The sequence below is a fragment of the Leucopleurus acutus genome, assembly GCF_964270905.1.
Source record: "Leucopleurus acutus genome assembly, chromosome: 2".
Classification (NCBI taxonomy): Eukaryota; Metazoa; Chordata; class Mammalia; order Artiodactyla; family Delphinidae; genus Leucopleurus; species Leucopleurus acutus.
Window position 1 is genome coordinate 28131170 of NC_139143.1, and position 27678 is coordinate 28158847.

The 27678-nt window shown below is 35.1% G+C and overlaps 1 protein-coding gene across 4 annotated transcripts in view; it reads left to right on the top strand.

Annotated features, from left to right (window-relative positions):
• Window positions 1–27678, top strand: part of AKT3 (AKT serine/threonine kinase 3) — a 384805-nt gene that overhangs the window by 257019 nt on the left and 100108 nt on the right. For all 4 annotated transcript variants that reach the window (XM_082834471.1, XM_082834473.1, XM_082834470.1 and 1 more), the window contains one exon: window positions 22570–22692. In XM_082834471.1, the coding sequence (XP_082690597.1) occupies window positions 22570–22692 (123 nt within the window). The remainder of the gene's footprint in view (window positions 1–22569; window positions 22693–27678) is intronic.

Consider the following 27678-nt stretch of genomic DNA (forward strand, 5'->3'; position numbering starts at 1 on the left):
TTGAATGTAACTGTAAGTTACATAAATAAGAATGAGAGGGAGAGCATTCCTACACAGAGAAAATAGAACGTTTAGAGTGTGATGGAGCTCATGCAAGCTCTCCCTGATCTCCCCAGATGTAGCACAGTATAGATGATGCATAGAGTCCTGCAGAGAAAAGCCAGAAGAATCTAACCAGGTAGGTAGGGTCATGTTAGGACAGATCTCTCCCAAGTAATTTAGATTTTATCCTGAAGGCAGTGAAGCGTCATGGAAGGACATCTGTATGAAATGTTTTACAAAGAAGACTTTGGTAGTGGTATGAGGCATGTATTGGAAAAGACAAAATTGGATACAGGGAAACTACTTAGAAGCTACTGAAGTCGGAAGGTTTTGGTAATCCGATCATAAAAATGATAAGGTTGTTAATTGAGCCAGTATTAGTGAGAAGGAAACAAATTCTGAATGGTGTTTAGGTACTAGAATTCCCAGGATTTAATGACTAAATGGAGAGAAAGGGAAACATGACACAGTTTCCTATTTGCTGCTTGGGGAATTGTGTGGATACTGGGCTGTTTGTAAAATCAGGAAACACAGTAAAAGGAATGAGTTCTGAGTTGATCATCCTGTATGTGAGTTACCTTGTGGGGATCTAAAGGAAGTGGGAGAGTCAGGTCAGAGATACAAATAGACTTCAGCAGCAATGCAGAAACGAAGGAAGGGAAGAAATGTCCAGTGTGAGAACAGTGTGTAGTTAGAAAAATAAATGGCTAAGAATGGTGCCTGAAGATACCAATATCAGACATGTTGGTGATGAGAGAAGCCTAAGGAGGATTCTGGATAGAAGGAGCCAGACAAGAGAAGCCTTAAAAGTTGAGGAAAGTATATTAAGTGTAAGAGTATAGTAAAGATATACAACTGAAAGATAGCAACTGAATTCATTGGATTTGACATCTACTACTAGTTTCTAAGCAGAGTACCATGGATTCTTCTTTTTTTCTGGCATGATGCAAGGTATGTACCTTGGCTATAGTATAGAATATACAAGGGTTAGTTTGGAGCTCAGTAGAACAAGGTTATGAAAGTTCAGCGAAACCTTTGGTGGACAGTAAGTCAGCATCTGGAGATTATAAAAGTACTCTAATAATGTGACCAATCACACTGCTGCTGACATATCCAAGCCACTCTCTTTTTGTAGCTTAAGTATTATCAAATTCATATGAGAAGCAGAAAAATATTGTGGGGAGAAAAAGTAAACTGAACACTGACTAAGGTGTTTAGTTTGATTTAGAATGTCTCTACTTAGGACTCTTTCCCAAAATCTTGCTCATAGCCTTATTTCTTTCAGGCCTGTAAACCAAACCTCTATAAATCCCTCTCCAGGCTGAAATCTCCTGGAGGTTAAGAGATTCATTAGTGGGGAAAGGAAAATCATACAAAGATTTTCTAAATAATAAATTGTTCACATTCGTCTATATTCTTTATGTGGGTACAACTGAACCTAACACTTTCCGTTATTTAATATTCTTGTCCACATTTTAGTTCATTGTACACTCTATAGTAAGCCCTTTGATAAAATTCATTTTCTTTTTGCATATGACTTCCAGTTTCATGCCAATCTTGAGATCCTTTCATACTTATTTCAGATTCTCATTATCTGGCTGGCATTTTGTCTTCAATTATCTCATTTTAAATTCACATGAGACAGAAATGCCGGCAGTCAGCATTCTAGTTCTACTTACTAATTTGTGGAGGTGTGACTTGGGTGATTTTTAAATTAAAAGTATCATATCATATTCATAGTGATGATTTTCTAAATTTTACTAAATTTATAGATATATAAATATCTGTTGTCAAGAGTCTGACAAGCTAAATTCTTTACTACTTTAGTTATTAATATATTACATAGGTTTTATCAGAATTCTATTGTTTTCACCCAAAGCTTTTTCAAAAAGTCTCAAGACAAGAAGGATGCATTATAATATTCACATTAGCACATAAAGGTAAAATAAATTCGGGAATTTTTTTTTACATCTTTATTGGAGTATAATTGCTTTACAATGGTGTGTTAGTTTCTGCTTTATAACAAAGTGAATCAGTTATACATATACATATGTTCCCATATCTCCTCCCTCTTGTGTCTCGCTCCCTCCCACCCTCCCTATCCCACCCCTCTAGGTGGTCACAAAGCACCGAGCTGATCTCCCTGTGCTATGCGGCTGCTTCCCACTAGCTATCTATTTTACGTTTGGTAGTGTATATATGTCCGTGCCACTCTCTCACTTTGTCACAGCTTACCCTTCCCCCTCCCCATATCCTCAAGTACATTCTCTAGTAGGTCTGTGTCTTTATACCTGTCTTACCCATAGGTTCTTCATGACATTTTTTTTCTTAAATTCCATACATATGTGTTAGCATACGGTATTTGTCTTTCTCTTTCTGACATACTTCACTCTGTATGACAGACTCTAGGCCCATCCACCTCATTACAAATAGCTCAATTTCGTTTCTTTTTATGGCTGAGTAATATTCCATTGTATATATGTGCCACATCTTCTTTATCCATTCATCTGATAATGGACACTTAGGTTGATTCCATCACTGGGCCACTGTAAATAGAGCTGCAATGAACACTTTGGTACATGACTCTTTTTGAATTATGGTTTTCTCAGGGAATATGCCCAGTAGTGGGATTGCTGGGTCATATGGTAGTTCTATTTGTAGATTTTTAAGGAACCTCCATACTATTCTCCATAATGGCTGTACCAATTCACATTCCCACCAGCGGTGCAAGAGTGTTCCCTTTTTTCCACACCCTCTCAAGCATTTATTGTTTCTAGATTTTTTGATGATGGCCATTCTGACTGGAGTGAGATGATATCTCATTGTAGTTTTGATGTGCATTTCCCTAATGATTAATGCTGTTGAGCATTCTTTCATGTGTTTGTTGCCAATCTGTATATCTTCTTTGGAGAAATGTCTATTTAGGTCATCTACCCATTTTTTGGATTCGGTTGTTTGTTTTTTTGTTATTGAGCTGCATGAGCTGCTTGTAAATTTTGGAGATTAATCCTTTGTCAGTTGCTTCATTTGCAGATATTTTCTCCCATTCTGAGAGTTGTCTTTTGGTCTTGTTTATGGTTTCCTTTGCTGTGCAAAAGCTTTGAAGTTTCATTAGGTCCCATTTGTTTATTTTTGTTTTTATTTCCATTTCTCTAGGAGGTAGGTCAAAAAGGATCTTGCTGTGATTTATGTCATAGAGTGTTCTGCCTATGTTTTCCTCTAAGAGTTTGAGAGCTTCTGGCCTTACATTTAGGTCTTTAATCCATTTTGAGCTTATTTTTTGTGTATGGTGTTAAGGAGTGATCTAATCTCATACTTTTACATGTACCTGTCCTGTCTTCCCAGCACCACTTATTGAAGAGGCTGTCCTTTCTCCACTGTACATTCCTGCCTCCTTCATCAAAGATAAGGTGACCATATGTGCATGGGTTTATCTCTGCGCTTTCTATCCTGTTCCATTGATCTATATTTCTGTTTTTGTGCCAGTACCATACTGTCTTGATTACTGTAGCTTTGTAGTATAGTCTGAAGTCAGGGAGCCTGATTCCTCCAGCTCCATTTTTCATTCTCAGGATTGCTTTGGCTATTCGGGGTCTTTTGTGTTTCCATACAGATTGTGAAATTTTTTGTTCTAGTTCTGTGAAAAAGGCCAGTGGTAATTTGATAGGAATTGCATTGAATCTGTAGATTGCTTTGGGTAGTAGAGTCATTTTCACAATGTTGATTCTTCCAATCTAAGAACATGGTATATCTCTCCATCTATTTGTATCATCTTTAATTTCTTTCATCAGTGTCATAATTTTCTGCATACAGGTCTTTTGTCTCCTTAGGTAGGTTTATTCCTAGATATTTTATTTTTTTGTTGTTGCAATGGTAAATGGGAGTGTTTTCTTGATTTCACTTTCAGATTTTTCATCATTAGTGTATAGGAATGCCAGAGATTTCTGTGCATTAATTTTGTATCCTGCTACTTTACCAAATTCATTGATTAGCTCTAGTAGTTTTCTGGTAGCATCTTTAGGATGCTCTATGTCTAGTATCATGTCATCTGCAAACAGTGACAGCTTAACTTCTTCTTTTCCGATTTGGATTCCTTTTATTTCCTTTCCTTCTCTGATTGCTGTGGCTAAAACTTCCAAAACTATGTTGAATAAGAGTGGTGAGACTCGGCAACCTTGTCTTGTTCCTGATCTTAGCGGAAATTCTTTCAATTTTTCACCTTGAGGACAATGTGGCTGTGGGCTTGTCATATATGGCCTTTATTATGTTGACAAAAGTTCCCTCTATGCCTGCTTTCTGCAGGGTTTTTATCATAAATTGGTGTTGAATTTTGTCGAAAGCTTTCTCTGTATCTATTGAGATGATCATATGGCGTTTCTCCTTCAATTTGTTAATATGGTGTATCACGTTGATTGATTTGTGTATATTGAAGAATCCTTGCATTCCTGGAATAAACTCCGCTTGATCATGGTGCATGATCCTTTTCATGTGCTGTTGGATTCTGTTTGCTAGTATTTTGTTGAGGATTTTTGCATCTATGTTCATCAGTGATATTGGCCTGTAGTCTTCTTTCTTTGTGACATCCTTGTTTGGTTTTGGTATCAGGTTGATGGTGGCTTCGTAGAACGAATTTGGGAGTGTTCCTCCCTCCGCTATATTTTGGAAGTGTTTGAGAAGGATAGGTGTTAACTCTTCTCTAAATGTTAGATAGAATTCACCTGTGAAGCCATCTGGTCCTGGGCTTTTGTTTGTTTGAAGATTTTTAATCACAGTTTCAATTTCAGTGCTCGTGATTGGTCTGTTCATATTTTCTGTTTCTTCCTGATTCAGTCTTGGCAGGTTGTGCATTTCTAAGAATTTGTCCATTTCTTCCAGGTTGTCCATTTTATGGGCACAGAGTTGCTTGTAGTAATCTCCCATGATGTTTGGTATTTCTGCTGTGTCAGTTGTTACTTCTCCTTTTTCATTTCTAATTCTATTGATTTGAGTCTCTCCCTTTTTTTCTTGATGAGTCTGGCTAATGGTTTATCAATTTTGTTTATCTTCTCAAAGAACCACCTTTTAGTTTTATTGATCTTTGCTATCATTTCCTTCATTTCTTTTTCATTTATTTCTGATCTGATCTTTATGATTTCTTTCCTTCTTCTAAATTTGGGGGTTTTTTGTTCTTCTTTCTCAATTGCTTTAGGTGCAAGGTTAGGTTGTTTATTCGAGATGTTTCCTTTTTCTTAAGGTAGGATTGTATTGCTATAAACTTCCCTCTTAGAACTGCTTTTGCTGAATTCCTTAGGTTTTGGGTCCTCGTGTTTTCATTGTCATCTGTTTCTAGGTATTTTTTGATTTCCTCTTTGATTTCTTCAGTGATCTCTTGGTTATTTAGTAGTGTATTGTTTAGCCTCCATGTGTTTGTATTTTTTACAGATCTTTTCCTGTAATTGATATCTAGTCTCATAGCATTGTGGTTGGAAAAGGTACTTGATACAATTAAAATTTTCTTAAATTTACCAAGGCTTGCTTTTGACCCAAAATATGATCTATACTGCAGAATGTTCCATGAGCATTTGAAAAAAATGTGTATTCTTTTGTTTTTGGATGGAATTTCCTATAAATATTAATTAAGTCCATCTTGTTTAATGTATTATTTAAAGCTTGTGTTTCCTTATTTATTTTCATTTTGGATGATCTGTCCATTGGTGAAAGTGGGGTGTTAAAGTCCCCTACTATGAATGTGTTACTGTCGATTTCCCCTTTTATGGCTGTTAGTATTTGCCTTATGTATTGCGTTGCTCCTATGTTGGGTGCATAAATATTTACAATTGTTATATCTTCTTCCTGGATCGATCCCTTGATCATTATATAGTGTCCTTCTTTGTTTCTTCTAATAGTCTTTATTTTAAAGTCTATTTTGTGTGATATGAGAATTGCTACTCCAGCTTTCTTTTGGTTTCCATTTGCATGGAATATCTTTTTCCATCCCCTTACTTTCAGTCTGTATGTGTCTCTAGGTCTGAAGTGGATCTCTTGTAGACAGCATATATATGAGTCTTGTTTATTATCGATTCAGCCAATCTATGTCTTTTGGTGGGAGCACTTAGTCCATTTACATTTAAGGTAATTATCGATATGTATGTTCCTATTCCCATTTTCTTAGTTGTTTTGTGTTCATTATTGTAGGTCTTTTCCTTCTCTTGTGTTTCTTGGCTAGAGAATTTCCTTTAGCATTTGTTGTAAAGCTAGTTTGGTGGTGCTGAACTCTCTCAGCTTTTGCTTGTCTGTAAAGGTTTTAATTTCTCCATCAAATCTGAATGAGATCCTTGCTGGGTAGAGTAATCTTGGTTGCAGGTTTTTCTCCTTCATCACTTTAAATATGTCGTGCTAGTGCCTTCTGGCTTGCAGAGTTTCTGCTGAAAGATCAGCTGTTAACCTTATGGGGATTCCCTGTGTGTTATTTGTTGTTTTTCCCTTGCTGCTTTTAATATGTTTTCTTTGTATTTAATTTTTGACAGTTTGATTAATATGTGTCTTGGAGTATTTCTCCTTGGATTTATCGTGTATGGAACTCTCTGTGCTTACTGGACTTGATTAACTATTTCTTTTCCCATTATTAGGGAAGTTTTCAATTATAATCTCTTCAAATATTTTCTCAAGTCCCTTTCTTTTTCTCTTCTTCTTCTGGAACTCCTATAATTCGAATGTTGGTGCATTTAATGTTGTCCCAGAGGTCTCTGAGACTGTTGTCAGTTCTTTTCATTCTTTTTTCTTTATTCCGCTCTGCCGTAGTTATTTCCCCTATTTTATCTTCCAGGTCACTTATCTGTTCTTCTGCCTCAGTTATTCTGCTATTGATCCCTTCTAGAGTATTTTTAATTTCATTTATTGTGTTGTTCACCGTTGCTTGTTTCCTCTTTAGTTCTTCTAGGTCCTTGTTAAATGTTTCTTGCATTTTGTCTATTCTATTTCCAAGATTTTGGATCATTTTTACTATCATTATTCTGAATTATTTTTCAGGTAGACTGCCTATTTCCTCTTCATTTGTTAGGTCGGTGGGTTTTTACCTTGCTCTTTCATCTGCTGTGTGTTTTTCTGTCTTCTCATTTTGCTTATCTTACTGTGTTTGGGGTCTCCTTTTTGCAGGCTGCAGGATTGTAGTTCCTGTTGTTTTTGGTGTCTGTCCCCAGTGACTAAAGTTGGTTCAGTGGGTTGTGTAGGCTTCCTACACAGACTAGTGCCTGTGTTCTGATGAATGAGGCTTGATCTTATCTTTCTGGTGGGCAGGTCTACGTTTGGTGGTGTGTTTTGTGGTATCTGTGGACCTATTATGATTTTAGGCAGCCTTTCTGCTAATGGGTGGGGTTGTGTTCCTGTCTTGCTAGTTGTTTGGCATAGGATGTCCAGCACTGTAGCTTGCTGGTCGTTGAGTGAAGCTGGGTGCTGCTGTTGAGATGGAGATCTCTGGGGGATATTTGGCGTTTGATATTATATGGAGCTGGGGGGGTCTCTTGTGGACCAGTGTCCTGCAGTTGTCTCTCCCACCTCAGAGGCACAGCATAGACTCCTGGCTGCATCACCAAGAGCCTTTCATCCACACTGCTCAGAATAAAAGGGAGAAAAAGTAGAAAGAAAGAAAGGAAGAAAGAAAAAAGAAAGAAAGAAACAAAGAAAGGAAGGAAGGAAGGAAGAAAGAAAGAAAGGAAAGAAAGAAAGAAAGAAAGGGAGGGAGGGAGGGAGGAAGGAAAGAAAGAACGAAAGAAGATAAAATAAGGATAAAATAAAATTATTAAAATAAAAAATGATTATTATGAAGAAAAATTTTTTTTAAAGAAAAAAAAAACACGGACGGATAGAACCCTTGGACAAATGGTGGAAGCAGCTATACAGACAAAATCTCACACAGAAGCATACACATACACACTCACAAAAAGAGGAAATGGGGAAAAAATAATAAATCTTGCTCTCAAAATCCACCTCCTCAATTTGAGATGATTCGTTGTCTATTCAGGTATTCCACAGCTGCAGGGTACATCAAGTTGATTGTGGAGCTTTAATCCGCTGCTCCTGAGGCTGCTGGGAGAGATTTCCCTTTCTCTTTGTTCTCACAGCTCCATGGGCTCTGCTTTGGATTTGGCCCTGCTTCTGCGTGTAGGTCGCAGGAGGGCGTCTGTTCTTCGCTCAGACAGGATGGGGTTAAAGGAGCCACTGATGCGGGGGCTCTGGCTCACTCAGGCCGGGAGGAGGGAGGGGTACGGAGTGTAGGGCGAGCCGGCGGCAGCAGAGGCCAGCGGGACGTTGCACCAGCCTAAGGCGCGCTGTGCGTTCTCCTGGGGAAGTTGTCCCTGGATCCCGGGCCCTTGGCAGTGGCGGGCTGCACAGGCTCCCCAGATGGGGGGTGTGGATAGTGACCTGTGCTCGCACATAGGCCTCTTGGTGGCAGCAGCAGCAACCTTAGCGTCTCTTGCCCGTCTCTGGGGTCCGCGCTTTTAGCCGCGACTGGCGCCTGTCTCTGGAACTCCTTTAAGCAGCGCTCTTAATCCCCACTCCTCACACACCAGGAAACAAAGCAGGAAGAAAAAGTCTCTTGCCTCTTCGGCAGGTCCAGTCTTTTCCCCAGACTCCCTCCTGGCTAGCCGTGGTGCCCTAACCCCCTGCAGGCTGTGTTCACACCGCCAACCCCAGTCCTCTCCCCGGGGAATGTTTTTAGTATATACTTTTATAGTATTTCAAGGCTAGTTTCCCAAAATTCATTTAGCCAATATATCTCTGCATCTAAAGTAAGAATCCAAAGACTTGACTAGCCTCAACATCTAAGATGCTTACTTTTATATCTAGAATATCAGATGAAGTGACTGAAAGTACAGGAGCTGCCCAGGCATTTATCTGTTTTCACAATTTCTCTCCATGTGGTTATGGCACAGGATGGCAATTTCAGGGTAGTCAAACTTCTTGCATAAAGGTTGGATTACCCCAGAGTGCGCATTTCAAGAGAGTGAAAACAGAAGGCACAATATATGTGTAATTTGAGACCATGAAGAAAAGAAACAGGAAATGTAACGAAACAATATTTAAATATTAAAAACTCTAATCTCAAAACACAGTATATAGTCATTTGTGTTCTGCATCTTAACACGATACTTTTAATATTCATCAATAGTGTTGCATATATCAGTAGCTTATTTCTTTTTATGGCTTTATTATATGGATGGATGTATTACAATGTGTTTATATAATCTGTAGTAGATAGACATTTGGTTTTCTTGCAGTTTGGGGCTATTATGAAAAAATTTCTTGTGAATAATCCAGTACAAATCTTTGTGTGGTTGTATAGTTTCAGTTATCTTAGGTAAATATCTAGGAATACAATTTCTGTGTTATTTGGTATGTTCAACTCATAGGAAACTGCCAAATTGTACCATTTTGCATTTCTAGGATGTTACTTATCATCATCACCACACTTGGCATGGTTAGTCTTTCTTAATTTTACCCCTTCTAGTTGATGTGTATCTTATAGTTTTAGCTTGAACTTCCTGAATGATGAATGATATTGAACATGTTTTCCTGTGCTGATTTGCCATGTTATGTCTTCTTTACTGAAGTGTCTGTTAAAATCTTTGGTCCGTGTTTTGATTGGGTTGTTTGTCTTCTTAATATTGAGTAATCAGACTTATTTATATATTCTAGATACAAGTAATTTATCATATATGTTTTGTAAATATTTTCTCCCAGTCTGTGTTCTGCCTTTTCATTTTTTAGCGGGGAATTTTTTTCCTGTGTATATTTTTGTTTAAATCCGTTTTTTAAAAGTCATCTTGTTCGTATGTAATTTGTATTTCGTAAACTTCACCACTTTTAAGTGTACAATTTAGTGAGTTTTGACAAATGAGTAGTTTACCATCACCACAGTCATGATATAGAACAGTTCTATCACCCAAAGAAGTCTCTCATGCCCCTTTACAGTCAGTTCCTACCATCACCTCCTGTCGTCACAACCACTGATGTGCTTTCTTACAAGTGTCTTTTTAAGGACAAAACTTTTAAATTAGATGAAATAGTTTATAAGTGTTTTTCTTTTGTGGTTTATGCATTTTGGGTTTAATTTAAAACATCTTTTCCTAACCCAAGTTTGTTAAGATTTTCTCCTATGTTTTCTTCTAGAAGTGTTCATAGTTTTTTGGACTTATATTTAGGTCTGCAGACCATTTCAAGTTAATTTTTGTTTACGGTGCTTGAGTCAAGGTTCATTTTTTTTGCAACTGGATATTTAATTTTTCCAGCATATTTGTTGAAAAGACTATTTTTTTTCACATTGAATTACCCTGACACCTTTGTCAAAAATCAATTGACCATATATATGTGTGAGATGTTTCTGGACTCGACTCTGTGTATTGATCTATATCCATCCATCCTTATACTTATACCTGACTGTCTTTAAGACTTTTGCTTTAGAGTAAATATTGAAATGAAGCAGTTCAAGTCTTCTAATTTTGCTCTTCTTTTTAAAAAGTGTCTTGGCAACCCTAATATTTTCAGGTAAATTATAGAATAAGCTTGTTGATTTCTACATGAAGGTCTACTGGACTTTAATGGATAGTGTAATCTGTTGATCAATTTGGGGAGAATTGACATGTTCACAGTATTGTCTTCTGATCCATGAACATGGTATATTTTTCCAATTATTTAGATCTTCTTTAATTCTTTCAACAATATCATGTAGTTTTTAGTGTACAGGTCTTGAACATTTTTTGTTAAATTTATCCTTATTTATCTTATTTTTTAATATTATAAATGATTTGTTTAAAGTTTCAAATCTGAATTGTTTGCATATAGAAATGCAGTTGATGTTTACTCATTAGCCTTGAATCCTGCATCCTTGCTCAGTTTGTCTATTTGTTTGTTTGTTCTTAAGTATGTTGAGATTCTCTTTGTAGATGATCACATCATGTGAGAGCAAAGACAGTTTTACTTCCTCTTTTTCAGTCTCAGTGGATTTTCTCTCTTCTTGCCTTATTAAGCTAAGACCTTCAGAGCAATGTTAAATAGCAATGTAAGAGCAGACATCCTTGCCTTATACCAGATCTTAGGGCAAAAGCATTTGTACTTTTCACCATTAAGAATGTTGTTAGCTGTAGGTTTTTCATATATACCCTTTAACAAATTGAGGAAGTTCCTTTCTGTTCCCATTTTGCTAAGCTTTTTTTTTTATAAATCACGATAGGATGTAAAATTTTGTCAAATTATTTTTTTGTATCTGTTGGGATGATCACGTGTTTTTTCTTCTTTATTCTGTTAATATCTTGAATTTTACTGTTTGTTTTTTTTAATGTTAGACCAACATTGCATTTCTTAGATAAATCCCACTTAGTTATGATGTATTATCCTTTTGATATGTTGTTGAACCCAGTTTGCTAAAATTTTGTTAAGAATTTTAAATCTTTGTTCACTAGGAATATCATTCTGTAGGGTCCCTTCTCTTCCCTACCCCGAGCAATGTCTCTGGGTTTGGATTCAGAGTAATGCTAACCTCTTAAAATGAGTCAGGCAGCATTGCTTCTTCTACTTTCTGGTAGAATTCACCAGTGAAATTTTAAGACCAAGAGTTTTCCTTGTAGGAAGGTTTTTAACAATGAAGTGAAATTTAAAAAATATATTTATGGAGGCATGCATTTTATCTATTTCTTCTTGAGTGAGCTTTGGTTGTGTGTTTCGAGGAATTTATTTTGTCTAATTTTTAAAATTTATTTACCAAATATTGTTCAATTCCTATCTAGTTCTAGACCCTGAGAAGGCAACTGTACTCTATACAAGGTTCCTTCTCTCATGCAATTCATATTATGCAATTATAAAGGAGACTTATGAATGAAATTTCTTCTTAATTGAATAATTTATACATTTATTGTCTCAGGTTAATAGAAACTGTACTTAGAATAATAAATAGATATGCTCTAGAGACCAGAGACCTAAGTTTGAATCTCAGCTCTACTGCTTAAGAGCTATGTGATGCTAGGCAAGCTTCATAACATGGCTAAACCTTAGTTTTCTCAGCTGTATGATAGAGATAATCATTGTACCTATTTTATAACATTGTTTTAGGATTAAATAATATAATGCATGTAACTTACTTAGTATAGTGCCAAACAAGTAGCAGTACTCAAAAATAGTGCCTATTGTGATAGTAATAATAACTTATATTTATTTTATTTAATCATCTATAATATGGAAATAGCATTTTGTAGCTTTTGTGATTGTTGTTAGAATGTAATATCTTAATGCTCAAAAATTGTAGTGTTTATTATTTTTATTGTGTTGGTATTGGATATATTTCATAAATAGCCCAAATATTTCACATTATATCCTAATAGATTTAGATATTTTAAAATAATTACCTTGAGAATTTTTACTCTTTTAAAAGTATATTTTATTCTCCAAATGAAAAATCTATTAATATTTAATGTGGTAGAACTGAGCAATTTCTTTTTTAATCTTGTTAGTAGAGTTGTAATAAAATACTTTAATGTAAATTATTTTAATTATGGAATTAGAATTTTAAAAAATTTTAAAGGAACTAGTTTTGTACTTACCATATTATAAAGTATTTTCATTAGGTGACTTTTGATCCCAGAAAATTTCCTTAACTTTTCATGCCTTGCATTAATTGTTTAAAAATTAGATAGCTAGTGGGAAGCAGCTACGTAGCACAGGGAGATCAGCTCGGTGCTTTGTGACCACCTAGAGGGGTGGGATAGGGAGGGAGGGAGGGAGACGCAAGAGGGAGGAGATATGGGGATATATGTATATGTATAGCTGATTCACTTTGTTATAAAGCAGAAACTAACACACCAATGTAAAGCAATTATACTCCAATAAAGATGTTAAAAAAAAAATTGCCAGCCTACGGCTACTTTTTCCGGTATCAGGCACCTAGTTAGATCGAGAATTCTTTTTACATTTTCAGACTTGTAAGAAGAGGGCAAGAAATAGAGAAATAGGGCTTGAGGTATTTAGCTGGACATTTATAACCAAACAACTGTTTCAGAGTCCAGCCATCTGACCTTAGATCCCTTTCAATTCTCCTGAAACATCCTAAGGGTTTAATTTGTATTTTCAGAAATGTAATTTTGAACTATTTATTAAAATATGGCATTTTATCAGTATCCTTTCTGGAAGAAACTTTCTTCAAAAACTAAATGTAAATTTACACTACTTTACATTAATTTTTCTGTGTGAAATGCATAGAAACTGAGTTCAGCTTGAGAAGAGGATAGACATGATCTAGAAAACAATTAATATGAATTACCTATTAAATGTAAGTGTACTTTTATTTGATCCTATAAAAGTACATGTTTAAATGTTTGTTTTATTGTATAACTGATACCATTCCAATTGTGTAGTATAGTATTTGCTACAGACTGAATCTTTATGTCCACCCTAAACTCATATGTGGAAACCTAATCCCTAGTGTGATGGCATTTGGAGGATGGGGCCTTTCTAGTGATTAGGTCATGAAGGTGGAGCCCTCCTGAATGGGATTAGTGCCCTTATAAGGGACACCTCAGAGAGCTCAGTTGCTCCTTCCCCATTGTGAGGACATTGTGAAAAGACAGCTGTCTGTGAGCCAGGAAGCAGGTACCCGATCTGCAAGTGCATTGATCTTGGACTTCCCAGCCTCCAGAATTGTGGGAAATAAATTTCTGTGGTTTATAATTCACCGAGTCTGTGGTAATGTGTTATAACATCCCAAATGGACTAAGGCAGTATTGTTGACTAGTTTTCTTGTATGTGAACTAGAGACATTCTTTTCATCTTAGGTGTTTTTGTAAACGTAAGGGATGTGTTAATCAGCATTATTGCACAGACTCCTGTGTCTCATTGCTTAATTAATTAGTTGTCTTTAGGGTACTCAGGTTCCAAGCTCAATCAATATTATGATAATGAATGTAATCATTGTAATTATTGACCCATATTGAGCATATTTTGTTATTCTCTGTTAACTGATATTTTGCTATTACAAAGGAGTGACTAAAGTTTGTATAGACAGTATTTGCAAGAAAAAAATGTAATTGAATTTAAAGTCTTAGATTGCAGTGATAGTTCTCAGGATGTTGTTTCAGTCTAGATCTTTATTTTTTTTTAAAGTTTGTTGCATATTTTTCAAAATATAACAATTTATTTTAAAGATAAACATTCCGGGTTTGTAATGAAATATAAACTTGTATATTTAGATCATTAAGGCAATCTATTAATATTTACATTACTATATTCCCACAGCATTGCTAAGCACAACACACACACACACACACACACACACACAAACATGTAGTCATTGCTAAAGGGACTTAAATTTCTAAAGGTATGTTCCTTGCTTGAGGAGCAAAAAATTCATTTTTTTAACAAAAACAAGATTATTTAGTTATTGTATGTGATTTTTAAATGTTTCTCATAAAAATACTTTACCTTCAAAACTTTAAGCCTTATTTTCCTTATAAATAATTCTTTGGAAAGTATTTTTAATTTAACTTTATTCTTTGCAGTACATATTTATTAAGTACCTAATATGTGCTACATGCTAGGCTTGGTGCTGAGGATGCAAAGCTATAGAGCACTTGTGCAGTCTTCCTCTTTCTCCTGTGCCTCTGCCAAGAAAAAAAAAAATTGTCAGAAGCCTGAATCAGTAAAAGCATCAACAGTATGTTTACTTAAAACCTTTATAAAATTTCTCCCATTATGAAAGTAACAACAGTACATGTACATTGCAGAAAACATCAAAAAGTTATTTCAGTTCAATTGATAAAATACTTATTTATTGACTGCGTGCTACAAGCTAGTCACTGTGCTATGTACTTAGTACATGGCGTGAGGAAGACAGATGGTCTCACATTTAGGAAAGTATAATGCTCTGGGAAATGGATATTAAATTATTACAGGTAATTTTCAAGGTATAAAACAGAAAAAAAATACTCTAAATCTTACCATCTAGCAATGATCACTATTACCATATTAGTGTATTTTCCTGTTTTTATACTGTACCCATAATTTCCATTTTATTTAATATTGTAAAACACATACTAGTTGCCTAGTAATTAATTATGCAGATGTAATTTATTAAATCCTTACTATATTTTTGAACGTTTAGATTGTTTCCATTACTTAACCAACTTTACTTAAGTATAAGCTACATACAATAAAATGTACTCACTTTAAGTATACATAACTTATATGACTTTTGACAAACATCTATGCATGTAGTCCCCATTACAAAAAGATGCAGAACATTTCCACTGCTACAGAAGGTTCTGCTATTCCTCTTTGCAGTCAGTCTTCCCTGTCTCATTCTGTCATCTCCTGCTCCTATACCTGGCCCTAGGCAACTACTGATCTGCTTTCTGACACTAAAGATTTGATTTACCTTTTCTAAAATTTCACAGAAATGGAATCATACAATATGTACTCTTTTATGTCTGTTTCTGGTTCTTTTGCTAAGCCTAACGTTTTTGAGATTATCCATGTCTCAGTAGTTTGTTCCTTCATTGCTGAGTCATGAGCATGCTATATCAATGTTTTTTAATCTGTCCTGCTTTTGGTGTACATTTGGATTGTTTCTAGTCATCGCCTACTATGAATAAAGCTGATATGCACATACATGTACAAGTTTTCTTTTTTCTTGGCTAAATACTGGGGAGTATAATTGTTGCGTTTATAATAAGCATATGTTTACATTTTGAAAAATTGCAAAACTGTTTTCCAAAGTAGTTGTGTCATTTTGCATTCCTAGTATCAATGCCGCAAGAATTCTAGTTGTTTCATATCCACACCAACTCTTGGTGTGGTCAGTCTTTTTAATTTTAGTCATTCTAATGTGTATATAGAAGTATATTATTGCAGTTGGTTTTGAGTTGCATTTTTCTGATGACTAATGATATTAGATATATTTTCACATATTGGCCATTTGCATACATTTTTTTACCTGTATGTTCGAATATTTTGTCTATTTATTAATTGGGTTATCTTATTGTTAAATTATAATAGATCTTTATATATTCTGGTTACAAATAGTTTGCCAAATGAGTGTATTATAAATAGTTCCTCTCAGACTATACCTTGCCTTTTCATTGTCTCAGTGATATTTTCTGAGCAACAGAAGTTTTAAATTTTGAAATCCAATTTATCAGTTTGTCTTCTTTGTTTTTTTTAAATACTATCTAAGAAATCTTTGTCTATCATGGATGACAAATATTTTCTCCTATATTTCCTTTTATAACTTTTATAATTGTGCTATTACATTTAGGTTTATGATATTTTTTATTTTTATGTATGCTGTAAGCTAAGGATTGAAGTTCATTTTTTATCCCATGTGGATATTTGGTTATTCCAGAATCTATTGTTGAAAAGTCTATCCTTTGCCCCATTGAATGACCTTGACACCTTTGGCATATGTATGTGTCCTTTACTCTAACACTTTTGACACATGTGTGTGTCCTTTGCTCTAACACTAATACTGCTGCACTATAGAGGCAGTATCCTCAAGGACTCTAGTGGGTGTCACATTTCTTAAGAAGTTTTTCCATTTTGCCTGGTGAGAACAAAAAGTATTTTTAGCTCTATGAGCCTGTGATTTTTTTCACCTGATTCTTTCCAATGGCTCTTTTCCCTGGCCTTAGAATTTTCCTCATATACATGTGCTGATTAGTAAGACTCAGAGGCAGTTCATTGCAGGTCCCTGGAGTTCTCCTCTTTGTGGTTCTCTGCCTCATGAATTACAGCTACTTTGGTCTCCCCAGTCTCTGAACTCTCTATTCTTACTTCAAGAATTCCACAGGTTCTGTTTTGGTTTTCTTTCCCTGTGTTACATTCTGGATGGTCTCTCCAGGCAGCAAGCTGGAACAACCATAATTACCACCTTGTTTCCCTTTTCTTTGGAGTCACTGTACCTTGAAGCCTAATGCTTAATGTATGAAAATCCTTGTTTTATTTATTTTATATCATGGTCAAAACAGAAGTCTCTAACCTTTATATTTTATGGATATTTCCACTGGATGCAAAATTTTAGGATGTGTTTTTTTTCTTTCAGCAATTTGGACATATTGTTCCATTGTCCTTTCACTTATATAGTTTCTAAGAAGAAGTCTGGGGAAATTCTCCTGTTTGTTCTTCTGTATGTATTGTGTTTTTTTCCCTTCAGAATTTTTAAAAGATTTTCTGTCACTGTTTTTTCAGCAATTTTAGTGTGATCTGACTGTTATGTTCTGAGTATTCATGCCTGTTTGTTAGTTTTTATCTCACTGAGTTTCGTTGAAATACCTAGTCTGTGCATTTATCTTTTTTATCCTAGTTTGGAAAAATTCAGTCATTATTTTGCAGATGTCTCCCTCTCTCTTTCAGGATCTGCTGTTATCCATATGTTAGACTCCTTGACACTGTTCAAGAGGTTGCTGAGATTTTTTTTTTCAGGTGCAATTTATATAGTTTTCTTCTGCTATGATTTCTTGTTCATTTGTCTTTTCTCTTGCTGTGTCTAATCTGTTGTTAATCCCATCTAGTGAAATTTTTATTCAGATATTATATGTTTCATCTTTAAACGTCCTGTTTATTTCTATTTCCCATTATCTCTTCTTTATGTTCCTGTACTGCTTTAAAGTTACTGTCTATTAATACCATCATCTCTGTTATTTTTGAGGTCTGTGTCTAATGACTGACTTTTTTGTTGGTGATGGGTCATATTTTCCTGCATCTTCTCATGTCTAGTAATTGTTGATTGTATACTAGATACTTTGATTTTACTTGAGTGTTTAGATTTTGTTATCTTCCTTCAAAGAGTGTTACATCTTGTTCTGGAGAGCAGTTATTTGCAAATATGATATTTTACACTCTTGTTTGTTAGCTTTGTTAATGTATGGTTTAGCTTTTACTCTGACTTCTTTGAAATATCTACTGAACGCCTGCGTGTTCAATAATGACACTCTTCTGACTTTTCTCCAAAGTTAAGCAAATACTGTGGCACCATTTATTAAATGGTCATTTTTTCCCCGTATACTTCATATCCTTATGTGTAATCATCAACTTTACCATATTCTAAATTTTTATAAAGTAACCTGTTTCTGGCCACCTGATTTCATTGATATTTCTTTTAATTTATATGCCTATTCCATATGAATTGTAGCTTTATAGTATCTCTCAATTTCTTCAGACAGAAGTTTTCTTGAGAGCATTAATATATTGAGCAAAAATCTTCTATTTCAATAATATCTTGGCTCATTTCATTCATTTTTTCTAAAAGAGTCACATACCATTTCTACCTTTATATTCTCTTCTTAGCCCACCTAAGTATGACATCTCTTCCCCGAAAGGTAACATATGACCTAATTCCTATGCCTGGTAAATGTTAATTTCCTTCCTGAAACTTTCTTTTCCTTTATTCTTCAGGTATTTTTTCTGTTTGTATTTCTTTTAGGAGTCTATCTTAATATCCTGTTCTGCTGCTTTTTCCTGTTCTTATGTGCAGTCATACCCTAAAATTCTGACCTTAACTCTGTTTGCAGTTTCTACTAAATTTCTGGGCTATACCTTGCTTCCTTGGTGTCAACAGTATCCTTTATATAAATGACTCACACATTTACCTTTATACCCTTTGGTCCCATAGTTCTGAAGCTGTGCTATCAAGTTCTTATTTAAATGTCAACAGGTCAATATAAAATCCATTGCTCCTCTGTCTCCATCCCCATTCTTTTCCTTTACACTGCTGGCAGCAACACCTACTCAGCCATCCTTAGGGAAACTTCAACACTGTTGCTCTCTGCCTTTGCCCAAATGGTGCAAGCTAGTTCCCTCTGGAATATTGACTCTTGAAAGGTCTGTTACTAGCACTAATGTTCCTCAGAAGCTCTTATCCAGCTCAAAGGTTACTTCTTATATTACCAAACATACTTATTCACTTCTTTAAGTGTGCTTTCTATTTTATAACTACATATTTTAGTGGAATTATTTATATATCTGGTTGTTCTAACCAAATAGTGATATTCTTTCAGATTGGTACCATTTCCTCTCATTGTGTCTGCAGCTTTTTCACAGTGGTTGTACTGAATTGGTGTTCAGTAAGTTTTGTTGCCCTTTATGAATTGTTTATCTGACTACTGTAGTCTCAGATTTTTTTAATTGATTCTCTAGTTGCTGCCAGAGTTGTGTACTTAAAATTATGCTAATTTTTTTCGGACTTCCTGGTGGCACAGTGGTTAAGAATCCTCCTGCCAATGCAGGGGACATGTGTTTAAGCCCTGGTCCAGGAAGATCCCACATGCTGCGGAGCAGCTAAGCCCGTGTGCCACAACTACTAAGCCTGCACTCTAGAGCCTGCGAGCCACAACTACTGAGCCCACGTGCCACAACTACTGAAGCCTGTGCTCCTAGAGCCCATGCTCCGCAACAAGAGAAGCCTGCACACCACAACAAAGAGTATCCCCCACTCGCCACAACTAGAGAAAGCCAATGCGCAGCAACAAAGACCCAACACAGCCAAGAATAAATAAATAAAATTATGCTAAAATTTTTAACCCAAATGTCTTTGACACTCCTTATCTACAAAATTAATCTCTAAACCATATCATGGCAGTCAGGGTCCTAAACAATCTGGCCTCATCTTTGTGGGTTTTTTTTTGTTTTTTTCTTTTTTTTGCTTAAGTTCTGTCATTATCATGAATGTGTATTATTGTTCTTCAGCTACATGCCCTCCCTATGTGTTGTTTCCTTGCCATTACTATTTTTTTTCTTTAGAATTAATTTCTTCTACATACATCTATTAATTACCTCCTATGTTGATGGACTATACTAGGCTGTGGTCAAAATATTAAGAAGGATAGAACTTGTGGTCAAAATATTAAGGTGGATATTAAGAGGGATTAATTTGTTCCACATACATTTATTAATTACCTACTATGTTGATATACTATTACTAGGCTGTGGTCAAAATATTAAGATGGATAAAACTTGCACTGTTTTGTATGCTTCCCTTATATTCTCCATTTGTGAAAAATCCATCCTTCAAAACGTGAGATGCTACCTTATCTGTGAAGTCTCCTCAGATCATTCCAATAAAGATTAATCATCCTTTGCCTCCAAAGCATTTTTAATATTGGAATTACAGAATTTCTCATAGCTCTCTTGTTTTTTATCTGTGCATATATCTCCTTCATCGGGTTGAATTTCTTAAGGTCAGGGATTATGTCTTAATCACCATTATATGCCCTCTTTTTCTCTTCCCAGTCCAATAACAGTGACTTTAACATAATTGATGCTCACTAAATGGAAAGTTGGTTCAAAGCCAAGGTAGAAACTTAGAAGGAATATTCAGAGAAAATCAGGAGAGTTGTAGTACCAAAGCCAAGGAATGTTTATAAGAAGGAGAGGGTAATATGTGATGTTCTAAGCTCCAGAACGAGAGGTTCTTGGTTATGTTAACAGGAATAAGTTCCATAAAGTAGCAAGGGTAGACATCAGAGGAGAGCAGATTGAGAAATAAATAGAGTTCTTCTCCTTAAGTAGCTTTTTTTTTTTTTAGCTGATATTTTTACAGAAATTGGCTGGAAGACAAATTGAAGATTTATGGTCTAAATAAAGATCTAGAAGCCTGCATGTATTATGTTGATTTAGGGAAGATCTATATCTTTTGTATTGTAGATGAGTGGGTACTAGGCTTGACATTTGAACAAAATTTAGAAATCTAACTACTACTTTCATCTCATTAGAAGACTACCATAAATCTGGGTCACAGGGGTTCCTTTGTCAAAATTAGTTATATTTTGTATTAAAGGATGACAGAAATTACTTTGACCTAGAAATATTTCAGAATGGTTTTACTGATGATCCATGCTTCTTTCTACTTCCTGTCTTTGTTTGAATGATAGAGCATTAATAACATGTATGTGCCTGTATAAAATGAATGAATTTTGAACCATATCCCTGAGTAATTTTATACATTGGTTTGATTTTTAGCATAGTATATTTGGTCATTTATAAGACACATTGAACATTTCTTCAGTCAGAGTGCCTTTTATATTTGATGGTGTGTCATAGTTTTAATTGACCTCATTTTTTTTCTTGGTATTAACATAGAAAGTTGGTGGAGTTGCAATCAACAGCATCTTAGATTTGATAAAATATGACAATATAGTAGAGAGCATTAAAGTTTAGAGACTATCTGCCAAACATTTTAGTTTTACTATAAGTAATGTTGAACTAGTCTTTTTTGGCAATAGTTACATGATATTACCTCTTCTCTCTTTACTGGGACAATGGGTTATGCATAAATTTTATCTTAGAATAATGATAAACTCTTAAGTGGAGTTGGAGGTGGGAAAAGGGAAGATGGAATCTATAGAGAACCTCTTTTATGTTACCTAAATTATGATTTGGTGTGTGAGAAACAAATCTCAGTTAACCATAATTCTTATAAATTTGTAGAAGCAGTTTGTAGAAGTAATCTATGTGAAAATATAGTTAATTTCTGATCTTGCAGTCAAGAATACATTGACTGATTGGTTCATTTCTTTAATCAAAGACATGTATTGAGTACCTACTGTGATACTCGGCAGTGTACTCAGCACTGCGGACCATCTTTTGTTGTTCTTAGTGGATTTCTTAATACAGTGAAACAGTACACAAAAAGGTCAGTAGTCAATTCATAATGCCTGAAACTGGCTCCTTCCTCATATACATTATTGAACTGAGAGCTGAGACGGTCAGTTTCTTAAATAAAGAGGCTGTCTAAATGGAGAGCTGGATGCTTGACCACAGTGAGAACCCAATAAATATTTGTTGACTGTTGTTAACAGGAAATGGATGGGCTTATAGTTTTAAGTGATTACATGAGAAAAGATTGGTGTCATAGTTAATTATTATTGAAATAGGAAGAGTATGCATTGAGAACTATTAGGGGAATAATGGGAGCTTCTCAGTCCATTTTGGGCATTACTAACATAAATTGAAAATGTAAAGCCTCACAGTTTCTCATTGCAGAAAACATGGATTTAAACATTGAAAGCATTTCTAGAGGTATCATGATGAATCAAGAGTTGTAGAATTTAACAAGTTCACATAAATAAGGTTCCACAAATCAGCAGTCCTTTCTTTGAAATCAAGTGTAACTCAGATAATTAAGTCGAAATATTCCATCTATGCTTATGTGCATTTATTTTAATAAAGTCTCAATACCTAATCCTTGAAAGAGTGAAGCAACAGTATACTGAGGGGGAGAGGTAATCTGATGATGCATACTTTTTCCTCTGGTAACTGAAGGTTAAATGGGTAGCAAGCAGAATGCCTTAAACAAGATTGGTATATTGATTAAAGTGCTGATTTAACAGCTCGCAGTCTCCCCTTGGAAACCTGGAAAAGATAAGCCAGCTGCTGTCTAAGACTGCTCAGTGTCCGCTGAGAGTACACTATCTATCATCACAATATGGTGATGAGAGGTGTTTTATGTTTGTGTTAATTTCCCCCACTAAATCAGTAATTATTACAATCCTGTCCCTGCTGTTTACCCTGCAGCTGTTTTTCCATTTGTCGAGAGAGAGGGTGTTCTCTGAGGACCGCACACGTTTCTATGGTGCAGAAATTGTCTCTGCCTTGGACTATCTACATTCCGGAAAGATTGTGTACCGTGATCTCAAGGTAAAAAAGAAAAGTAATCAGAATTTGTTTTTGCAGAGGCTGTAGGGACAAACACAAAGTAATCACAAAGTTACACAGTTTGGAGAAAAGCAGATTTAGTTGGGAAATAAAACCACTCTGTTTAAGAATTTGGTTCACTGTATTTGACAGGAAATTTCATTCACTGATAAATGTGTAGTAGTTTTATGTCCGAGTTTTTGACATGCTAAATAAGTTCTTCTTGACTGCTCTGATCAAATATGATCTATCAATAATAGTTTCATTTTTCTGAAAGTGTAATGAGTAATGTTAAACATCTGATTATAAGTCAAGTAACTTTGCAAGTGACATTTTAAAATAAATTTCATTATTATATTCTAACATCCTGTGATGTATTATGAAGAAATTTTTATAATAAATAAGATTACTTGGGAAAATATTTGATTTGGTATTAAATTTTTAGTGGGTTTAAATACCTGAAGCATTTTAATATAGCCTTTTATCAATTTGTTTAATTTCCATTTTGAAAAGCACTGTATTTGTTTTATCAGTAATAGTGACTTTATTTCTCTAAGTTTCTTTCTGTTAAGACCCTCAGAATAGCTCAGGGATTTCTGTGATTTCTGTGAAGGCCAGATAGTAAATATTTTAGGCTTTGCTGCTCTTACAGTGTCTTTTACAACTCCTCAGTGCTGCTGTTGTAGGGTGAAAGCAGCCACAGACAATATGTAAATGAGCGTGTCTGGCTGTGTTCCAGTAAAACTTTAATTACAAAAACAGGCAGTAGGCAAGATTTCACCTACAAGCCATATTTTGCTGACCCCCGGAGTAACTCATAAAAGATAGCAGTAATTCTCGTGACACTGTTTTGAATTAGATTGGTCATATTAAGGAAATTTGTACCATGACACACTCTGAACAAGTTCTAAATGTGACAATCTTACTTTCTTAAAAAGTAAATCATATGATAATCTTGACCTATTAAAATCTGACACAGAATTGCTTTATTTATCAAGTACTAGTTCATTTAAAATATGATTTGTAGAGATAGAAGTTATACTAGTCTTTTATGAAATTCTGTTTCTATGAAATAAGGTATATATTTACATATTATAGCACATAAGAGAAATCACAATTATCCCCTCACTCCCATTCACTCCTTTTTAAACACCTGTGATTCTTAAGTTATCTAATTATTTAAGCAGTTGTCTAAGTTATTTTAAGATGTTGCTATCATATATATTTGTATTATGAATGATCCCTAAGAAGTAACTATCTCAAAAAATATTATTTTACATGATGACAGTGAAATATAGTATGTATTTTTTTAACATCTTTATTGGAGTATAATTGCTCTACAATGGTGTGTTAGTTTCTGCTTTATAACAAAGTGAATCAGCCATACATATACATATATCCCCGTATCTCCTCCCTCTTGCGTCTCCCTCCCACCCTCCCTATCCTATCCCTCTAGGTGGTCACAAAGCACCGAGCTGATCTCCCTGTGCTATGTGACTGCTTCCCACTAGCTATCGTTTTACATTTGGTCGTGTATATATGTCCATGCCACTCTCTCATTTCATCCCAGCTTACCTTTCCCCCTCCCTATGTCCTCAATTCCAAGTCCATTCTCTATGTCTGCATCTTTATTCCTATCCTGCCCCTAGGTTCTTCAGCACCTTTTTTTTTTTTTTTTTTTAGATTCCATGTATATGTGTTAGCGTATGGTATTTTTTCTCTTTCTGACTTACTTCACTCTGTATGACAGACTCTAGGTCCATCCACCTCACTACAAATAACTCAGTTTCGTTTCTTTTTATGGCTGAGTAATATTCCATTGTATATATGTGCCACATCTTCTTTATTGTTTTATTTCTTAACATATTATTGATTAAAGAAGCTATAAAATTCTGTTTTTAGGAAAAATGAACTATGCAACTATATCTATATCAGGGATGATCAACTAAGTGCCCAAATAGACCAGAGATGGATATGAATCAACAATATGATTATATTTAGCCTGCAGCTTTTTATAGCCAGGAGTGGCAGAATTCAGCATCCCTATATCTGATGTCTGAATGGCCAAATAATCCTATAATGTTTAAATGTCTTGAATCCAGAGTTTTAAAAAAGAATTTAGTTATACGGTATGATAAAACATAAGTTATATAGCATTTCCAAATTTACTTAGAAGTAGTTAACTCTTCTCTGCCTGATCTACTCCCCCCCACCATTCCCTCTTTATATTTTATGAATTCTGTTTGTAGGGAGAAGGAGGAGGATTTCCTAGATTTAAGAAAAGGAGAATAATTTTGAAGTACTTAGTAATGTATCCAAAATGCTTAAAGCTGGAAGATGGAATTATTAGTCTAAAGAAACAGAAGAATACTCACTTGATTGCTAGCATTGATTAAGGAATGATATAATTGGGATGGTTTTGGTCAGTATCTCCATTGATCATTTCTCATTAATGAATCAACATATTGGTACATTGAAGTTCATTTAATGAGTTTTGTTGCTCCATCCTTTCTGATGATGAAATTAGACTAAATTTATTAAGCCACAGTGCTAATACTTTGTATATGAATACCAGCCATGTAGTTACCATATAAACAGACCACTAACTTTATTAGACAATTAAGTGGTCTCTGCTCTCTAAATTTATTTACTTTTTAATATAACCTTAAGTTAAAGGTCTAAGTAAATGTATAGCATTGGACAGAATCCATGGAACATACACCGAGAAGAATGGATAATGTAAGAAGTCAGACATTCAAAATTTATACGTGTTGTTTGTATCCATATTGCACATGATAGAATGAGATCTTTAGGTAGAGTCGTAGAAATTTAGAGCTGACCCATAGTTTACAGCTGAGCTCATTGAAGACTAGAAGCCTAGTAAGGGATTTACTCAAAGTAATGGACTAAGTTGCTGACATAGTCAAGATTATTGGATTCCATGAATCCTAGCTCCAGGTATAATGTTCTTTTTATTACACCATTCTGCCTTTCTAGAGATGAAATGAACTTTAGGTGGGGGAATTCATTGGATTAATTCTAGGAGATCTTTGTAAATCTAAAATTTGAATAAAGCTGCCAAAGATAAGAGAAGGAATGTTTTAAATATATTTATACAAAATATATTCAAAATAGCATTATCAAAAACTGATTTAGGTACCCACTTTGATTTGTCTCAGATTGGTCTCTGTCTTCTCCTTACTAGTAACCTTGTGTTTATTCAAATACAAATCCATTTGAGATACTTACGGTAGCTGCACCTCTCAAGTAAATCAGTACCTGTTTGCCACTGACCCATTCATCATTAGAGGCAAAGCCTAATTTCATGTGCAAGTTAATTTAAGACATTTTATCAGTTCATAGTTCCTAATAAATTGGTGTTCACAGCAACAGATAAATTATTGCAACTTTTGTTGTAGTTTAAAAAGTTAGTTTGCATAATTTATCAATACATGTCATGATATTAAATTTTGCATCAGTAAGGACCCAAATTCTTTGTGATTACTTAGGAAAAACTGTTATTGCTTTATGATAGCATAAAAATTTGAAGAAATCTCTCCTAAGTTTTTTTGAAAACTTCTTTTCTGCTTAGCTCTTGTTTTTGTAAGTATTCAATATAACCTTTCTTTTCAATGACCATGGCCATCCAAGGATAGAACAGGCTGAACTAGGGACATTTGCAAAGGTACTGATACTGGAATTTCATTAAGAATTAATTTCTGGGACTTCCCTGGTGGCGTAGTGGTTAAGAATCCGCCTGCCTATGTAGGGGACACGGGTTCTATCCCTGGTCTGGGAGGATCCCGCATGCTGCGGAGCAACTAAGCGCATGTGCCACAACTACTGAAGCCCACGCACCTAGAGCCCGTGCTCCACAACAAGAGAAGCCACTGCAATGAGAAGCCTGTGCACCGCAGCGAAGAGTAGACCCCGCTCGCCGCAACTAGAGAAATCCTGTGCACAGCAGCAAAGACCCAACACAGCCAAAAATAAATAAATATTTCTAAAAATGAATTCGTTTCTCCCAAGAGTTTATGACAGGGGGAGGGGCAAGAAAATGCGTAAATTGCTACTGTATTCTACTTGTGGAAAATCTAATCTTGTTTTCTACCTAATCAGAGAATTTAATGGTTAATTTAACCACTTACATTGTTAACGTGAGAAACTGCCAGATAGATTTAGATAATTTCTAAGACTCAGTGATGGCACAAAGTGGTGGTTTCAGAGAGCCTTATATCACAGCCCTCCCAATCTTCCTCAGCTCCTAAATAAACCAGCGGTCTGAATGAAACTGTGCTTACTTTACATACAGAGTCTCAAGACACATCCTCTAACTCCCACTTCTAACCAGTCACTCTGGATTCCCTCTTTTATAATTTAAGCCACTGCTACTAAGAACCCCTTCCACCTCTAACGTTAACTTATACTATTGGGCTATGTTACTCAAGTGTAGTAAATTATTAAATGTAGTATTTTTTAAACCCCAACCTAGATGGGATCTCTGCTGTTGTATATTGTGAATTCTTTTCATCTTAGGAAGGTTCAAAGTTTTCCTTTCAGCATTTCAACACACTGTCTTAATTCCATGGTCATTAAGTTCCTGCAGGTCAGCCATGTGACATTTGCAACTTGGATACCCATAAACCTAAATATGCAGTGTGCAGGGGAGGAATTTCTTATTATATTCTTGAGCCTAAGGCAGTCTTGATACTGATGTAACTGTGCTAAAAAGGGTTTGTAAGAGTGAGTGAAGGGTCTTGTTTTTGGTATTGCTACAGTAGTTGTCAGAGCGCTTAGGAACTGCTATTATCATTCCTTTGTTTAATCACAAAGTGTCAGCCATTTAATTAAAATGATACCTAAAAGATATATATATATATATGTGTGTGTATATTTATCATAGATAGATATTAGAATATATATGAATTGTATATTAGAAAGCTTTTAAAAGCTTAAAAGTTAAAAACTCTTAAACTTTCTAATAGGAAG